We start from the raw sequence: 15,705 nt of genomic DNA on the forward strand, positions 1-15,705 counted from the left end.
CTGCTGGTACCAAGATGCGTGTTCACACATGAGCTTATCCCCAGAGCTGAGGATCCTGGGCTTCCCCAGGGCCACTGACAGGGATGGAGGCAGTCTCAGATCAGGGGAGGCATTAAGCTCGTAAGACAGGAGAGGAGAGGAGCTTGGAGGAAGAAAGGGAGGCTGGATCAGAAGCGACTGGCTCCAGCCTGGAAGGGAGGGAACAATGTGGACACAGGTGAGTGCAGGGTCCTGACCCCATGGACCCTGGATGGGAGAGAGCAGGGCACCTGTGTCTCACATTGTGTCTCCCTGTGGGCCTCCCACCTGTGTGGGAGCAGCCAGGGAGCAGGAGTGAGGCCACACAGTGTGTGGACCTGGGACTAAGAACACTGCAGGCTCACCTGGGAGCTGTTCCACGCAGATGCCTGGGCCCCACCCCGACCTGCTGCACCTGCAGCTACATCTTGTGGAGATGCCCCCCTCCCACCCCATCAGGGGACTGTGTGCTCACTGAGCTTCACAAGCTGAAGTCTAGGCCACTGTGGAAAATCTCACTTCCTCTGCTTATCTCCTATTTGGCCACCTGGGACATGGGGCTTAACTGTCCTGCTCTGGTCAAGTGGGCTTGATTCAGATTCTAGATCCTGTAGTCATGTGGAAAAAATTAAAGAATAGACTATTTCACCAGCCACATGGAGTGTGTGCTGTGGATGGGCTGAGACCCCAGGGAATATGGGCTGCACGGCTCTAGTGGCAGAGAATGTGCCTTGTCTGCTTTAGGCTCCTCCTGGGGATGAATCATCAGGAAGAGTGGGGGAGGCACTGCCTGGAGTGAATCATGGTGACTATTATGGAGGAGCTGAATTTCTAGTGCACAATTGGGGCAAGAAGAGTGTCTCTGGATTCATAAGATCCCCTAATACTCCCTGGGTCTGCATTACAGTCATAAATGCACCACAATCCAATTCAGCAGGTCTGCTAATGGACTAACTTTCCAGAATGAAGGTCTAGTCCTACCAATGGGCAGCAATGGTGACTAGCTCAGGTATTTGCTGTGGGAAGGAGATATGGGGTGAGTAGTGAAGAAGGAAATTATAGACACCCCTCTGAGTACAGGGTAGTCACAGAAATGAGCAGCATAGAAGCAACATGTGTTTCTTCCTAATGTTGTAGGGTGTGTTTGGATATATATTGACCATACGTTTTTGTTCTATTCTCCTGTCTCATCCCATTATCATCTAACATCAGATGTGTTAACAATAGTTAACTTTATATCTCAATATTGAAGTTATATGATATCAAATCATCTGGAACACAAATAAATATCCCAGCAGAGAAAAATGTATTTTGTATCCTCTTAAAGGCTGAGCACATTTGTGGGGACTGGACATGCACATTGGGGATCTGGGGGAGAAACCCTAGCTCTGTGTGTATACAGTGGCCTCTTCAGGTCTGAGAGGATCCTGTCAAGGATGCTGGCTATCCTGGATTGGGTTCCTGGAAGCTGACATTGAGATGGAGAAATGCATGTGCAGGAGATCTGGAAGGAAGAGGGAGGTCACACTGGGCAGAAGGAGAAGTGACCCACATGGAGTGAGACATCAGATGAGGCCTCATTCCTGCAGGGAGCTCCAAAGCTGGGACCTTTCAGGACATGTGAAAGTGGGGTAGGGCCTTGGCCTCTAGGCCTCAGGAGATTATTTAACTGAACCTGAGAAGGCAGTTTTCTGAAGCAAGAGTCCTTGGCAGTGAGGAGCACCCCTGTGAGCTGTCAGAGGCTCCAGGCAGTAGTGGGTGGGTGTGTGAGCCCAAAAGACAGGGTGTGGGTGACCCCACGGTGTCTACTGCACTCAGGTGAAGGTGGCTCCACACATGACACCAGGGCTTCAGGACCTCAGGTGAGCTGGGAAATTTGGGGCTCTAATCCTTGTCAGTTGTGAGAGCAGCAGCCCACAGCCACCACATGGAAGTGCAGAGATAATGAGCCCTGGACGAAAGTCTCCCTGTGTCTTTTCTCCACCCAGGCCCTCTGTCCCCAGTTCACACCCAGGCCCCAAGAAGCAGGGAAGCCTAGTGCTGTCAGCTGTAAATGCACTCCTGACCCTCCCTGTGCAGAGTCAGTCTTGGGAACTGGGTGGGAAGGTCTGAGGACCTCAGATCTGGGGACCTGAGCCAGACCTGCTCTGCTTTGTGCCCAGGCCTCCAGGGACTGGAAGAGAGTGTGACACAGACAGAAGGGGTTTGTGTCTCACTTCCCCATCTGCCTGTGTCACTGTGAGGATCATAGTTGCTGTCATATGACTGACAGTAATAGTCAGCCTCGTCCTCGGCCCGGGCCCCGCTGATGGTCAGGGTGGCCGTGTTCCCCGAGTTGGTGCCTGAGAATCGGTCAGGGATCCCTGAGGGTCGTTTGCTGTCCTCATAGATAATCAGCACAGGGGCCTGGCCTGACTTCTGCTGGTACCAGTAAGCATAATTACTTCCAATGTTGTTTCCTCCACACGTGATCCTGGCCGTCTGTCCCAGGTTCACTGACACTGACGGGGGCAGAGTGAGCACATAGGAGGCCACGGAGCCTGCAAGAGAGAAGGTGAGAGGTGGGTTTCCAGCCTGGGGTGTCATCCCCTGAACACTCCCACCTGCCTGGCTTAAGCTCCAGTGATTCTCTAGCCCCAGTGTCCACTCTGTTGTCATCTTAGTCCCTGGGGCCCATGGGCCCGCCTGGTGGATGGAGCCTTTGAACCAATGAGAACCACCCCTCTCCTTTCCCTGGGCAGGTGCAGCCCTTCAGGGCTCACACAGATCAGTGAGCACGGTGGGGGGCTATCACCCCACCAGCCCCCCATCCCACAGCAGGGTCTTGAGCATCCTGTCCCCACTGAGACTCCCCTGCTGATCTCGGAGTCAGGACCAGGCTTGTCCCAGAACCCTGGACCTGGGGTGGGTGTGAGCCTGGGCACAGCACCTGTGCAGTGAGCGAGGAGGCCGAGGAGGAGAGGGGTCCAGGCCATGGTGGAGGTGCCTCGATTCTGTTCCCTGAGGTCCTGAGGCTGGGCAGGGTTCCTCCCAGGCCTGACTTATCCCCTTGCTGGAGACACCTGCTGTTCATGCAAATCAGCCAGGGCTAGGGGCTGCTGCTGAGGAGCCTTGAGGCTTCAGAAATGGGCTCAGCCCCAAGGGACACAGAGATGGGGGGGGACAGCCCTTCAGATCCACTTTCAGCCTAGGGGATTCTGCTTCACCCTCTGATCCCATAATTGGGGTCCACAACTGCATCCCTCTCCTTGTCCAGGCTCCTGGTTGGGTGTGGCCATAGCAGAGCTCAGAGTTGGAGTCTGTCTGAATTTTCTGAACTTATTACAGAATGTTTACTCTTTAGATGACTGAAGGAACTTAGGTCAGGGAAGTGTCCTACCCCAGGTCTGTGTTGGGGAACTTCAGACCTGACCAAAATTTCTCTCTTGTCTAGTGCACGTGGAGTTTTGGGGGGAACCATTGAGGTGTTGTAGGATTGTGTCCTGATGGAGAACTTCTGGGACAGGTTATCCATGCTATGCCTCAGTATCCCTATGGTGTACTCAGTGTCAGGGACAGACCCAGCTTGAGGAAGTTTTGATCGAGTTTACCAGGTATGGTTTTCTTATTTATTGAGAGAGAGAAAGAGGGAGAGAGAGCACACATCAGCAGGGGAGGTGCAGAGAGAGGGGGAGAGAGAGAGAGATAAAGGAGAGACAGAATCCCAAGCAGGCTCAACCTACAAACATGAAGCTGATGCAGGGCTTGGCCTCATGAATTGTGAGATTCTGACCTGAGCCAAAATCAAGAGTTGGATGGTCAACCGACTGAGCTATCTAGGCACCTCTGTCTGTCTTTTGTGAACCCATTACAGAATGTTTACTCTCTAGGTGACTGGGGGAACTTAGGTCAACGCAGTGTGCTACCCCACGTCTATGTTGAGGAACTTCAGAACTTGAAGAAATTCCTCCCTTTTCAAGTGCACATGGAGTTTCAACGAGATATTGAAGTTCTGTAGGACTGTATCCTGAGGGAGAGCTCCTGGGGTAGGCCATCGATGCTGTGCCTCAGTATGCCTAGGGGACTCTCAATGCCAGAGGCAGACCCACCTTGAACAAGGTTGGACAGTGGCTGAGTTAAGCAGCTGTGGGCCGGGCTGGAGAGGCAGGAATTACTGGATCTGTGCTAGAGACAGGAGCACATTGTACAGGAGACAAATCTGAGAGACACTGAACCAGTATTTTACACCAGAGTCAAAGGTGATGCCATAGACAACCTACACTTTTCAGTCAAGTCTCATGACTAACCCTCCCTGCATATGCCCTGTTGCCCAGACCCTCCCCATGTGCAGGGGGCTTTGCCAGGTGATCTCTGCTGCCCCCTGGTGGCCGCTCCACTTGACCGCCCGAGACCCAGTGAAATCCTTTGTCCAGGTGGAGATTCAGAACCCAGTGCTCAGATCCTGATTCCCTGATCCGTGGACTGCTGACCCCAGGGAAGGAATTCCTCTTCTCTGCGGGGCCTCTGTGAGCCTCAAGACCAGGCAGGAGGAGGTCAGGTTATCCATGCAAGTAGGAAGAGGCTCATGTGAGGAGGAGGAGGAGGCAGGGCCCATCTGCGGTATCACTGCTCCTGTCTCTGGGGAGGTGGGTGGCCGTGGGAGTGGTTCTGCGGCGTGACACAAAGCTACACAGAAGCCAGGGACTGCCTCTAACTGGCACTGGCTGCTGGTGTCGCCAATAGTGTGATGACGGCTACTGCTCCAAAGACAGAGGAAAACACTCGTCCAACAAACACTAATTCAGATCCGCTTAGTCTGGGACACATTCCATCCTGGGAAATCAGTGTGAACAGGACACTGGGTCAGAGTTTCCATCTTAGGACTGCTGCAGCAGAGTGGAAGTCTTGCTTTGTTGGTACCGGAGACAGTCTCCAACCTCTCCTACTTGTATCTCGTCTTCCATATTCATTTAGAAGCCACACTATTGCTATTGTCAAGTCCCTCTTGAAACGTCAAGATTGGCCCTGTGGCCAAGAATTGGCCCCTTGAATGTATCATTTGTTTGGGGATCTTTTGGGGGACTTTTACTCTTGTGAGGGAAGAAACAGAGTAGATTTATGCAGTGCTCTTTCCTTGTACTTGGGTGTGACAACAGGGAAAAGCAAAGCCTCCGTAGTAGTGATGGTGGGACAGAAAGTGAGCAGATGTGGGAGCTCACAGAATTGTTGCCTACCAGGAGAAATACAATCTGACTTCAGCCTTACTTCTGTGGGAGAAAATTAAACACCTGAGTGTTCATGCCTCTGATTGAGATGTGCTTATGTGACATTAAAAACTTCCTGACAAATTAGGATAAAAATTACCACAAAAATCAATTAATAAATAAAGTGATATGGGTAAATATACAGTGTTGCATGGTGTGCAGATAGTGAACTGAAATCGTACAAGATGAGAGGCAGGTGCTGTGTGGTGAGAGGCTGGAGGAGGCCTCTCTGGCAGAGGTGACCTTGGAGCTGCTGTCAGGATGGGAAGAAGGAACAAGAACTAAGGAGTGTGTTTGGGGTCAGTTGCTGTGGAGAAAAGTCTGGTTTGTCTGAAGATGCAGGGACAGTGAGGACCTTAGGTGTCTGTGATTCAAAATGGTTTGAGTTCCAAAGTGATATTTTTTTTACAAGTTAAAATTTTGAGGGGCAGGACTGATGTTCAGAATTCTCATTGTTGTATGTTTCTAGGAAAGGTGAATAACAAGAGGAATCCCTGTGGAATTTCCCTGAAAACTGAAAGGGAAGCAGGAGCCCTTTTGTTACTGACCATCCCTGTGTCTTATCTGTGGCTGACTGATATGTGTGTATGTTCTGCATGACATCAAATTCCTGCCACACATACTTTATATTATATATTTATACACAACATGTAAGAATATATTTGTGAATATGTATGCATATATATACTAATTGGGTCTGTGTGTGTATGTTGGTAGATTGTGTGTGTGTGTGTGTGTGTGTGTGTGTGTGTGTGTATGCATATTTGCCATATGTACACATATATTCTGTAGAGATTCTGATCTCTGGATTGGGTACCCAAGTTGTAGTTGATGGGATCCTTGCATTGGTATGAGGCCTGCAGTCCCATTTTATCAACAATGAGGAAGTGGATGTGGTCACTGTAATGAATAGCAGGACCAAATTAGTGTTCAGACTCATTTGGCCAAGGACATTGGTGTCAGTTAATGATGTGTTCCTATCACAAGAATAGATGCATAGCACACCATTTTTTTTTACATCTGTATAAGCAGAGAGCTTCATTTGGCAAATACTTGGCTTGCTATTGAACATAACAGGGAATATATGCCCCTTATAAAGCACTAAATTTACATGTGACCTGAGCTGCCTACATGAATCGGGTGTTACCTGACTAACCATGCATGGATTTGGGCATTCACAGCAGCTCTCCATCACTAAACAGAAGAGGTAAATTTGAGGTTAGGCTTCACCAGATCATGAAGGCGCAGGTGAGTTGCATGAGGAAGAGGCCAGATGCCCATGACCCCAATCCCAGCTGTATTGTCTTTTCTCTGTCTCGCACGTCTGTGGCCCAGTGGGGACAATCCTATGACCAGCTGATACAGAGAAAAAACCAGAGGGCTGACTTACAGAGTTTCCTGTATGGTATGCAGCCAACTTTGAGAGTTAACACTGCAGCCCTAATGTGGGACCTTCCTGCACAACATGGGTGGGGAAAATTCTCAAACGTAACATTTGAGCCGAGTAGTTGGTTCATTTGTCTGGACAGAGAGAAGGTCAGAGGTGGCTTTATACTCACCTATAGGCTCTCACTCAATATTTGGCTGGATGTTCAGAGACTTGAAAGAAACACAGTAAGAAAACTGGTGAAAGATGTTTGAGGAAGAAATATGTGAGGTGAACACTCCCAGTGAACACAAAGGTGGATGCTAATAGTGTCTCATGAAAATGCCTACCATAGTGTGTCCTCAAAATGAATCAATGTGAATAATCAGTTGGCTAATGTGACACGTATGGGGAAAATGGTCACCTTTCTTCTCCATCTACTCCTGAACTTGTTCAGTGGACTCCATAGCAAAGTGCCCATGTTGGAAGTTGGGTGGTTATTCATGTGGATTTCACTCATTAAAGCTGAACTGGCTATGGCCACTTCTCAGGACCAGTATGCAAACAGCAGAGACCAACCCTGAGTTCCCAGTGTGAGACCATTTCCTTGGAAATCAGCCTAGAGCCTGCTGGCAGATTCATTACAGTAGACTTATTATTCCATCATGGAAGGGATAGTTCTTTTATTGGAATAGACCTCTCCTCTAGATAGGGACTTCCTTTCTTTGACTGCAATGCTTCTACGGAAAATATTACCCTTGGACTTGAAGAATGCTTCCCCCACTTTTCTAGTATTTTACTGTGACTTCTGTCCAAAGCTCTCATTTTATATCAAAAGAAGGGCTGCAACGTGCCCATGCCCATGGAATTCATTGGCTCAACCATCTTCCCCAACATTCTGAGACAGTTGGCTTGATGAATAGACTAATGGCCTCTTGAAGACTCACTCACTGTGCCAACCACATGGCAGTACCTTGTTTGGCTTGGGTAACATTGTCCGGAAGGTGATATTTGTACTAAATCTGTATCCAATATGCGGTGCTGTTTCTCCCATAGCTAACATTCATGGGTCCAGGATTTAAGAATTGGAATTGGGAATGTCTCCACTCACACATATTCTTAGTGACCTGCTACAAAATTATAACTCCCTGTCACCACGACCCTACACTCTGCTGCGCTAGAGGTATTAGTTTTAATGGATAAATGTTTCTACCTAGAGACACTGCAATGATTCTATTCAACTGAAAGCTGAGACTTCCACTTGTCACTTTGAGCTTCTTATGCCACCATGGATGTCTCTCTGTCTGCCCTTTCAGCAGGTCTTCCATCCACAACAAATACCATAGCCTAGAACATGACAGCCTCATCCTGCCTCCTGTGTATGGCACTCCTGGTCCACAGGGTGCAGAGCCAGCCTGGAGGGCTGGTTTGGGAGTGAGGTCTGGGAATTACAGATCTGGGCGGCTGGGCCAGAACTGTTCATGCTTTGTCCAAAGTCCTCCTGGGGCTGAAGGAGAGTGTGACACAGAGGGGGAAGGGATTTGTGTCTCATTTCCCTGTCTGACTCTGTCACTGTGAGCATTAATACCAGTGTCTCACACCTGACAGTGGGAGTCAGCCTCGTCCTTGGCTCTGATCCTGCTGGCGTTTAGGGTTGCCATATCTTTGAAGTTTGAGCCCAAGAACCAGTCAGGAATCCCTGAAGGAGGCTTGCTATTGTCATATATGACAAGCACAGGAGTCTGTCCTAGCTTCTGCTGGTGTCACTGCACACCAAAGGTTTCTGTGTTGTCTCCCTGAGAGGTGGTCATGGCCATCTGACCCCAGGGCCTCTGACAATAAGGGCGACTGAGTCAGCCCACTGGAGGCCTTTCAGGAGCCTGGCCATGAGGCTGGGCTGGGCCCTTGGAGAGACACAAATGAAACCTGATTCAAGGAGAGGTGGCCCTGTGGCCTCCTGGATGACCCCTCTTGCTTCATGTCTACTCTGCCTTCCCTAGATGCACTCTGGTCCCACCTTTGTCATGTCATTAGAATGAGAAACTCTCTTTCTGATGTTTTTTCATCATGTTGCATGTGGGAGTTACTTGTTATATAAACACCTGCTGTTGGAGATTCATCATGACTTCTAGTGAATTTACATGTGGTTATTTCATCTCTGACATCCCCATCCCACAACAGACCAGCAACTGGCATGTCAACACTTTGATTCCTGTTTGTTTTTTTTTTCACCCATGTTTCCTGTAAACACGTGGAAGGTGTCAGACACCATCTCTGACTGAAGAAACCTCTTCAAGCACTGTGTCTCTGTGAGGGTCACCAGAGTCATGTCTTTGGTCACATTGTGAGCTATGGGGACGAGATAGTCTGTGGTCACTGCAGGGAGCTGGATCCTGTCCCGGAACACTGACATCCCAGGGGCCAGAGCTGTGGTCTGAGGCTGGTAGAATCCACTTCACACTGGAGACAGTCTCACAAGGTGGCTGCAGACCCTCCCTTCAGTGACTGGAGGCTCTGATCGGCCCACCTCCTGCCCCTGAGACACTCCTGAGCAAGGATGCTGATGCTTCAGCCCTCGACCCAAGTCCACCTGTAGGTGGGGAAGGAGAGGCAGAGGGTGAGTGGTCAGGATAGCTCCGGATGTGCCCATCACAGAAGGGTCAGCTCCTGGGACTTCTGCTGGACAGTGAAGTGACTGGAATTTCCCAGTTGAGGTAATCACTGTGTCAGAAATCCTGTCGGTGTCCTGGATGACACTGTGTGTCTGACCCTCAGAACATGGTCCCTGCAGCCTGAGAAGATAGGTTGGATCATCCCCACTTTCTTCTGATGACTGAACCCTGGACAGACACCCCCCAGGCCTGGTGCCCTGTGAGGCTCCACCTGGGCAGCCCCAGCCTCTGTCCTGCTTCTCCTGCTGCAGCTCTGCTGCCCCCTGCTGGTGGAGGACGACTCAGACCGGGAGCTTCCCTCCTGCAGGTCAGGTCACCCCAAAGCACCTGTCACCTGAGAAAGGGTGTGGGCCAGGGAGCCCAGCCTCCCCCAGGCAGCTGCCCCCCTGCTCTCCCCAGCCCAGCACACACAGGTCACATACACGGTGCAGGAGGCAGGACAGGTATGGTTCCTGTACGTGTCCAAGGGTGAAGTGCCCTAGCCTGGCCCTTTGTCTTGTTACAACAGGGTTAGTGCAGAGTAAATTTTAGTGCGTTTGGAAAGGGCCATAGTCCAGGAAACCTTTGTGACATACTATTACTACCCATTTCTCTCCATTTAGGAATCAAGTCTGATGTGTCCTGTATCCCAATGAGTGCAGTTGGGTCACGGTGGAACAGGTGATGCTTCTAGCACTAAAGTTCACGTGTGCACCTAAGTCTTCATTCGGATTATTACTATCATCTCTCCTACTGCCATTGTTATTACAGCCCTTATCACTTGTAGTTTGGGGCAGGAGGTTTTCTACACTAGCCTAGTTGGTGACCCGAATGACACAGGGAATTGGGAATTTGGAGCTGGATATGCAATTTCACATCATAAATGTCACAGTTTTGCTGAGACCTTTTCCTTGGATTTCTGCAGAGGATGGACAAATCTGTCAGAATACCAGATCAGCACCCATTGACTGAGACCCTGCAGTCTCTCTTTCAATAATTAGACTCTGTCAATATTTTTTCTCATTCAATTTGAAAACAATGTGATTCTGACGTCAATATAATCTTCCCCATTACATGGAACGTGAAGTTAAGGTCCAGAGAGACTAGTTTCCCAGAATACAGAGGAAAACAGTGCGAGCCAGGAGTGCAGCCCAGGTGTACTGGATTCAGACTCTGGGCCCTTTGGAGCAGAGTTGTCCAGGGCATGAAGGAGGGAGGGTGAGGCCAAGCTGGGTAGTGGGGCTTCTGTCGCTGGACCCACTGCAACCCCATCCTATTCTGGCCTATAAAGGAGCCTCCTCAGCCTGAACATAGGGACAGTCAGCAGGATTGTGTCTCAGGTTAGACTTGGAGAATCTGTGGAGCCGGTGGAGGCTGTTGGCTGTGCAGGGACCTGGTCTAGGTCCGTATTATTGTTTGGTTTTCTCTGTCCTCCAGGCTTGGGAAAGTGACAAAGGTCTCATGGCCACTCTAAAATGAGGCACCTGAGTCTTGCAGGGGACACAAGGCCTTCAGGTTGAGGAGACCATGGGGCTCTTTCCCTGGGGCCCACCCCCTGCAGTACCCTCTAGACTGACCTCAAGTTCAGGGTCATGCTCAGGGCCCTGTGGGGACTGAACCTGTGTGTAGGGCCTGGAGGGAGCATCTGGGCAGAGAGTGAGGAGGGAGAGCAGGAAGTTCCAGGCCATGGTGTGGACCCCAGACTTCTATCTCCTGAGCCCACTCTGAGACTTGCCACTCAATGTCTCCCTCATGTCCTCACTGGTCCCCATGAAAATGCTCCTTCTCAGGCTGGTGGAGAGAATCTCAGTGCTCCTGGGTGGGCTTCATGGATCTGGTTCACGTGGAGCTGTGCTCACCTCTTGGATCTCTTAGGGGAGCTCATGTCACTCTGTGTTTGAATATCAAAAACTGCAGCACAGTGAGGGGGACGTGAGGGCATTTCTGTATCTTTTCTCACGGAATGTGCACTGTGGTCATTTGTTTCCATTGTTGTGTTCTTTAAAACACACATTACATGAAATATTCCACCATAACCATTTGTAAGAGTTCGATTCATCTTCCTTGATTCTCTGTCTGTTCTGTGAATTTTTTATATCTCAACTGGTGGAAAAGAATCAGGTGGGAATATCGTCCTGAACTTGTACTTAGCGTCATTTTATTTACTGTAGGTTTCTTATCTGTGTGATGTTGTTAAAGTCAATTTGACAAAATCGTCTTTCAGTTGTCGTGCTTGGACCATTTCCTGGCTCTGGGTAGCAACCTGCTACCCAGTTATATTGCATCCTGCTGTTTGTTTTCTCTATGCTCCATGTTTACTCTGTTCTCTTTTTACATTTATCTCTTGTTCTTGAATAATGGAACATTTTTTATGGTCCATTTCATTTCTCTTTTTAGGCTTATTATCTGTGGCCCCTGACTGTCTGCATTCAGGCGATACTAAACCTCGTGACAGAGAGGATCACATCCTTAGAGCACACTTCCAGCTCGCTCTCCTCAGCCCTGCGGTATGAGTGTCATCACCTCACTGTTAGCTACAGTGTAAATTCCAACATCTGCAGTTATTAGATTTGCTTTAGATGGTGATTTCTTTTTCAAAGAGAGGTAAATAATAAAAATATTCTTAATGTTTACCTCTGTAGCTATCATTTCTGACTCTTACATTCATTTTGTAGATTCAGATTCTCTCTGGAATCCATTTCTCCTATGGGAGGGAAGTCCAGTATTATTTCTTGTATTGAGGGTCTGCTGATGATCAATTCTGTCACTTTGGTACATCTGAAAAAATTTATAATATCCTTCATCAGGGAAGGATAATTTCCCTGGATAAAGAATTAAGGTTTTTCTTTTTCGTTTTTTTAAAGATGTTAATCCACCGCCCTCTCTCGTGCATCTCTGCTATTGAGAAATCTGTTGGAATCCTTATCCGTATTCCCCTGAACCAAGTAACTTTCCCCTCTGCCCTCTTTTAAAACTCTTTTTCTCTGCCTTAAACAATTGGATATGGATGGGTGTTGTGTGTAGTTTTTACCCCCATTGCTTTACCCTCATTGTGCTTGGGTTTCTCAAGAATTTGGAATCCATAGGTTTTGAATTTTCATGACATTTAGAACCTTTGTGGTCACTAATTCGTCAATATTCTTTTCCACCTCCCCTCCTTCACTCCCTGGGGACACAATCACATGTGCATCCGTTGCTGAACTTTCCTACACTCAGTGGTGCTCTAATCACTTTAAAGTCATCTTGTGCCTTTCTTTTGCAGTGTCCATGCTGCGTTCATGTTCAATCACGTGTCTGCACGTCGTGTCTGCTGCTAATCTCAGTTCTTGTGTTTGTAATCTGAGACCTTGTGGGTTTCATCTCTAGTAGTTTGATTTGGATCCTTTAATTTTCTTCTCTGTCTCCTCTTAGCATTTCTGTCATTCAGACTAGATTTGGGTTAAAGTCTGCAACATCGCCTGACTTAAACCCACAGCCTTCTGTCCTTCCTGCAGCTTCCAGACCTACCACCCCATGGCTGTGTGAGACATTTCTCAATGTCATTGTCGCTCTCTCCCACTGTCTCTGTCTCTGCATCACAGATAAATATGCACAGACCCATACATGACACACATGTCTATTGGATCTATATTCTCTGGACTGTGCTATGTAACGCGCCTCATTAGTTATAACCCTTTATTGTTAACATAGTATTATTTTAATGGTTTATTTTGGGTATACAGTCCTCAGCTCCTAACTATAAAAGTGTGTCCCAGGCCATGGAATCATTCACACTGTAGGATAAGGATGTCATAACACGGTCTCATCTTCCTTACAATTTCATGTGTGGTTTTTTTTTTTTTTTGTACATCCGTCATATATCACATACACTACTATAGTTTCTCTTTAAACACTTGACTATCTTTTATAAATATGAACCACTAAACTTATTTTTGTATTTACCCATGGAGTTATGATACCTGATGCTTTTTCTATCTTTGTGTGTATTCCCCTTTCCCTCTGTCACCCTTTCCTTCTGTCTGAGGGGCGTCCTTTACTGTTGCTTGTGCCGAGGGTCTGTGGGTGTTCTGAGAGGTTTGCGGTCTGAGAAAGGATTAGTGTGTCTTCCCTTTTCAATGAGATTTCTCCTGGGTAAAGGCCAAAGTTTACAGGCATTTTCTAGGGGGATTGTGAAGACATTGCTCCCTGTTCTCTTGCTTACATGGCTGTAATGAGAAATGTGCTTCCACCATGAAATTGGTTCCTCTGTAGGGAACACATCTCCTCTCCGGCTGTGAGAGTGTCGGCATCACTCGTTTCTAGCAATTTCCTCAAGATGTGTTCTGTGCTGTCTTTCATGTCCCCTGTGTCCAAGCTTTCTTTAGACTCTTGGATATATTGGTTTATGGATTTCACCAAATTTGAAGCCTTTTTATAGATTATTTCCTCACCTATGTTTTATGAACCATCAGTTCCTTCTCTTCTCTCCCTCTGTTTCTATCCTGCACACTCTCTGGGTGCCCTGAAGTTGTCCTACAGGCACTGAGCTTATATTCACTTTTTTTCTTAGGTGTTTGCTTCTGTGTTTCATTTTGAATAGTTTTAATTGCGTGACATCAAATTCACCCTTCTCTTCTTTTACAGCATCCAATCTGCTGTCAATCTATCCAGTGTATTTTTAAATTTCAGAACATTTCATTACGGGAGTTTTAAAGAAGTTGGTCTTTGAGAAATGTCTTCCATGTCTGCTTCTCAACACGCAGGCATTCATTCACCCACAGTAACGGAGGAAATGTTGTTATAATAACTGTTTATGAATCCCCTGCCGATCCACACTGTGCAGAGCCTGCCTGGTAGGTGAAGAGTAAGGGGACAGACTCCAGACCTCAGATCTGGGGACCTGGGCCAGACCTACCGATTGCTTTGTGCACAGTCCTGCTGGGGCTGGAGGAGAGTGTGACACAGGGGTTTGTGTCTCACTTCCCCATCTGCCTGTGTCACTGTGAGCATCACCACTGTTATCATAGGACTGACAGTAATAGTCCGCCTCGTCCTCAGCCTGGGCCCCAGTGATGGTCAGAGTGGCTGCATCCCCCGAGCTGGAGCCAGAGAATCTGTCAGGAATCCCTGTGGGCTTCTCACTATCCTCAAATGACCAACACAGGGGCTTGGCCTGGCTTCTGCCGGTACCAATGTGTATAATACCCCTCCAGTCCAGAGCAGGTCACTGTAACCGGCTGTCCCAGGGACACTGTCACTGAGGGCAGCTGAGTCAGCCCAATGGATGCCACAGAGCCTGAAAAGACAAAAGAGGACAGATTAGTGTGAGGTCCAAGGGCTCATTCCCCAGTGCCTAATTCTGTATGTGCCAGGGCTGAGGTCAGGGTTTGGCGCAAGCTGAGCTCAGGTCTTGGGGAGCTCAGAGTGTGGACAGGGCCCCAGGGGCAGCACCTGGGCAGAGAGTGAGGAGGGGAAGCAGAAGAGGGGTCCAGGCCATGGTGGAGATATGCAGAGCTCTGCTTTCTGGGACCCACAGCACTGCTGGGCTCCACTCAGCCTCTCTTATTGCCTTCCAGATGCTTGGGTCAGTGATTCTTAGTAGTTATGCAAATTCCCTCCACCTCTGATACTCTTAATTGATGACCCCGTTGTGAAATAAGAATATATGACTGAGGACGTAGAAGGGAGTTCTCTGATCCTCCACACAGCTGTGAGTTGAGAAAGCTATTCTTGGTATCCAAAGTCTGGAATCAGTCACCTTCATGGGATCTGACCACATGACGACTGTCTCAAACCACCCTCTTTGGGGTCTGTCCTTGGCTCCGTCTGTGGTCTTTCAGGAGCTTGGCCTGGGCTGGGCCCTCTGAGAGATACAGACAACACCTGACTCAGGGACAGGTGGTCCCATCTGTTCATTGTTTCTCTTTCCCTTTTACTCTCTCATTTTAAAATTGAATGAATATGTTTTTATGATTTTATATTATCTCTGTGGGCTTATTAGCTATAGCAGTTATTAAAAAGGTTTTATTTTAATAATTGCTGTAGGGTCTAAGGTACATCTAACTCATCCAAGTCTACCTTCTAGTGACAGTATGCCACTTCACAGATAGTGTAAGAATATTTTGAGAGATTTATTCATTGAGTACAGAGTTCAAAGAGGACAGGTTTTGTTCTGTTTTTGTTCTTTATTGTTCTCATATATGGCTCCACTGTATTACATCGCTTCTAATGAGAAATCTGCTCTTACCGCTCTACCTATTTCCTCTGTGCAGCATGTGTCTCTGCTCTTTGGTTGTTTTCATAATTGTCTCTTTATCACTGGTCCAAGCAATTGGATTATGTGTGTGTATTTGTATGTATGTGTTTCATATTTCACATACCTGAGGTTGGTAGACTTCTTGAACCTATGGGCTTATAGTTTTCATCACATTTGGAACATTTTTAGTCT

The 15,705-nt window shown here is 48.0% G+C and overlaps 1 protein-coding gene, 3 long non-coding RNA genes, 1 pseudogene and 5 gene segments (V, D, J or C); 3 read left to right on the forward strand and 7 right to left on the reverse strand.

Annotated features, from left to right (window-relative positions):
- The window catches only part of LOC125148960 (immunoglobulin lambda variable 3-21-like), a 17,448-nt gene extending 14,386 nt beyond the window's left edge, over nt 1-3,062 (reverse strand). The window contains 2 exon segments of the V gene segment in view: nt 2,285-2,558; nt 2,948-3,062. Of these exon segments, the coding sequence occupies nt 2,285-2,558; nt 2,948-2,993 (320 nt within the window).
- Nucleotides 1-15,705, reverse strand: part of LOC125148931 (immunoglobulin lambda variable 5-37-like) — a 1,027,427-nt gene that overhangs the window by 212,242 nt on the left and 799,480 nt on the right.
- LOC125148968 (uncharacterized) overlaps nt 1-15,705 on the forward strand; it is an 863,358-nt gene that overhangs the window by 211,078 nt on the left and 636,575 nt on the right. The gene's annotated exons all lie outside the window — the stretch shown is intronic.
- LOC125148944 (immunoglobulin lambda variable 5-37-like) overlaps nt 1-15,705 on the reverse strand; it is a 657,272-nt gene that overhangs the window by 207,458 nt on the left and 434,109 nt on the right.
- Nucleotides 1-15,705, reverse strand: part of LOC125148932 (immunoglobulin lambda-1 light chain-like) — a 327,578-nt gene that overhangs the window by 192,956 nt on the left and 118,917 nt on the right.
- The window catches only part of LOC125148935 (immunoglobulin lambda-1 light chain-like), an 899,300-nt gene that overhangs the window by 188,091 nt on the left and 695,504 nt on the right, over nt 1-15,705 (reverse strand). The gene's annotated exons all lie outside the window — the stretch shown is intronic.
- Nucleotides 1-15,705, reverse strand: part of LOC125148936 (immunoglobulin lambda variable 5-37-like) — a 647,249-nt pseudogene that overhangs the window by 179,558 nt on the left and 451,986 nt on the right.
- Nucleotides 1-15,705, reverse strand: part of LOC125148937 (immunoglobulin lambda-1 light chain-like) — a 498,673-nt gene that overhangs the window by 175,231 nt on the left and 307,737 nt on the right.
- Nucleotides 1-15,705, forward strand: part of LOC125148973 (uncharacterized) — a 133,643-nt gene that overhangs the window by 8,123 nt on the left and 109,815 nt on the right. The gene's annotated exons all lie outside the window — the stretch shown is intronic.
- LOC125148986 (uncharacterized) lies at nt 2,087-14,494 on the forward strand. Its single transcript, XR_007145765.1, has 3 exons — nt 2,087-2,098; nt 11,394-11,399; nt 14,265-14,494. It is a non-coding gene; the product is annotated as an uncharacterized LOC125148986 (long non-coding RNA).

The sequence above is a fragment of the Prionailurus viverrinus genome, chromosome D3 (assembly GCF_022837055.1).
Source record: "Prionailurus viverrinus isolate Anna chromosome D3, UM_Priviv_1.0, whole genome shotgun sequence".
Taxonomy (NCBI): Eukaryota; Metazoa; Chordata; class Mammalia; order Carnivora; family Felidae; genus Prionailurus; species Prionailurus viverrinus.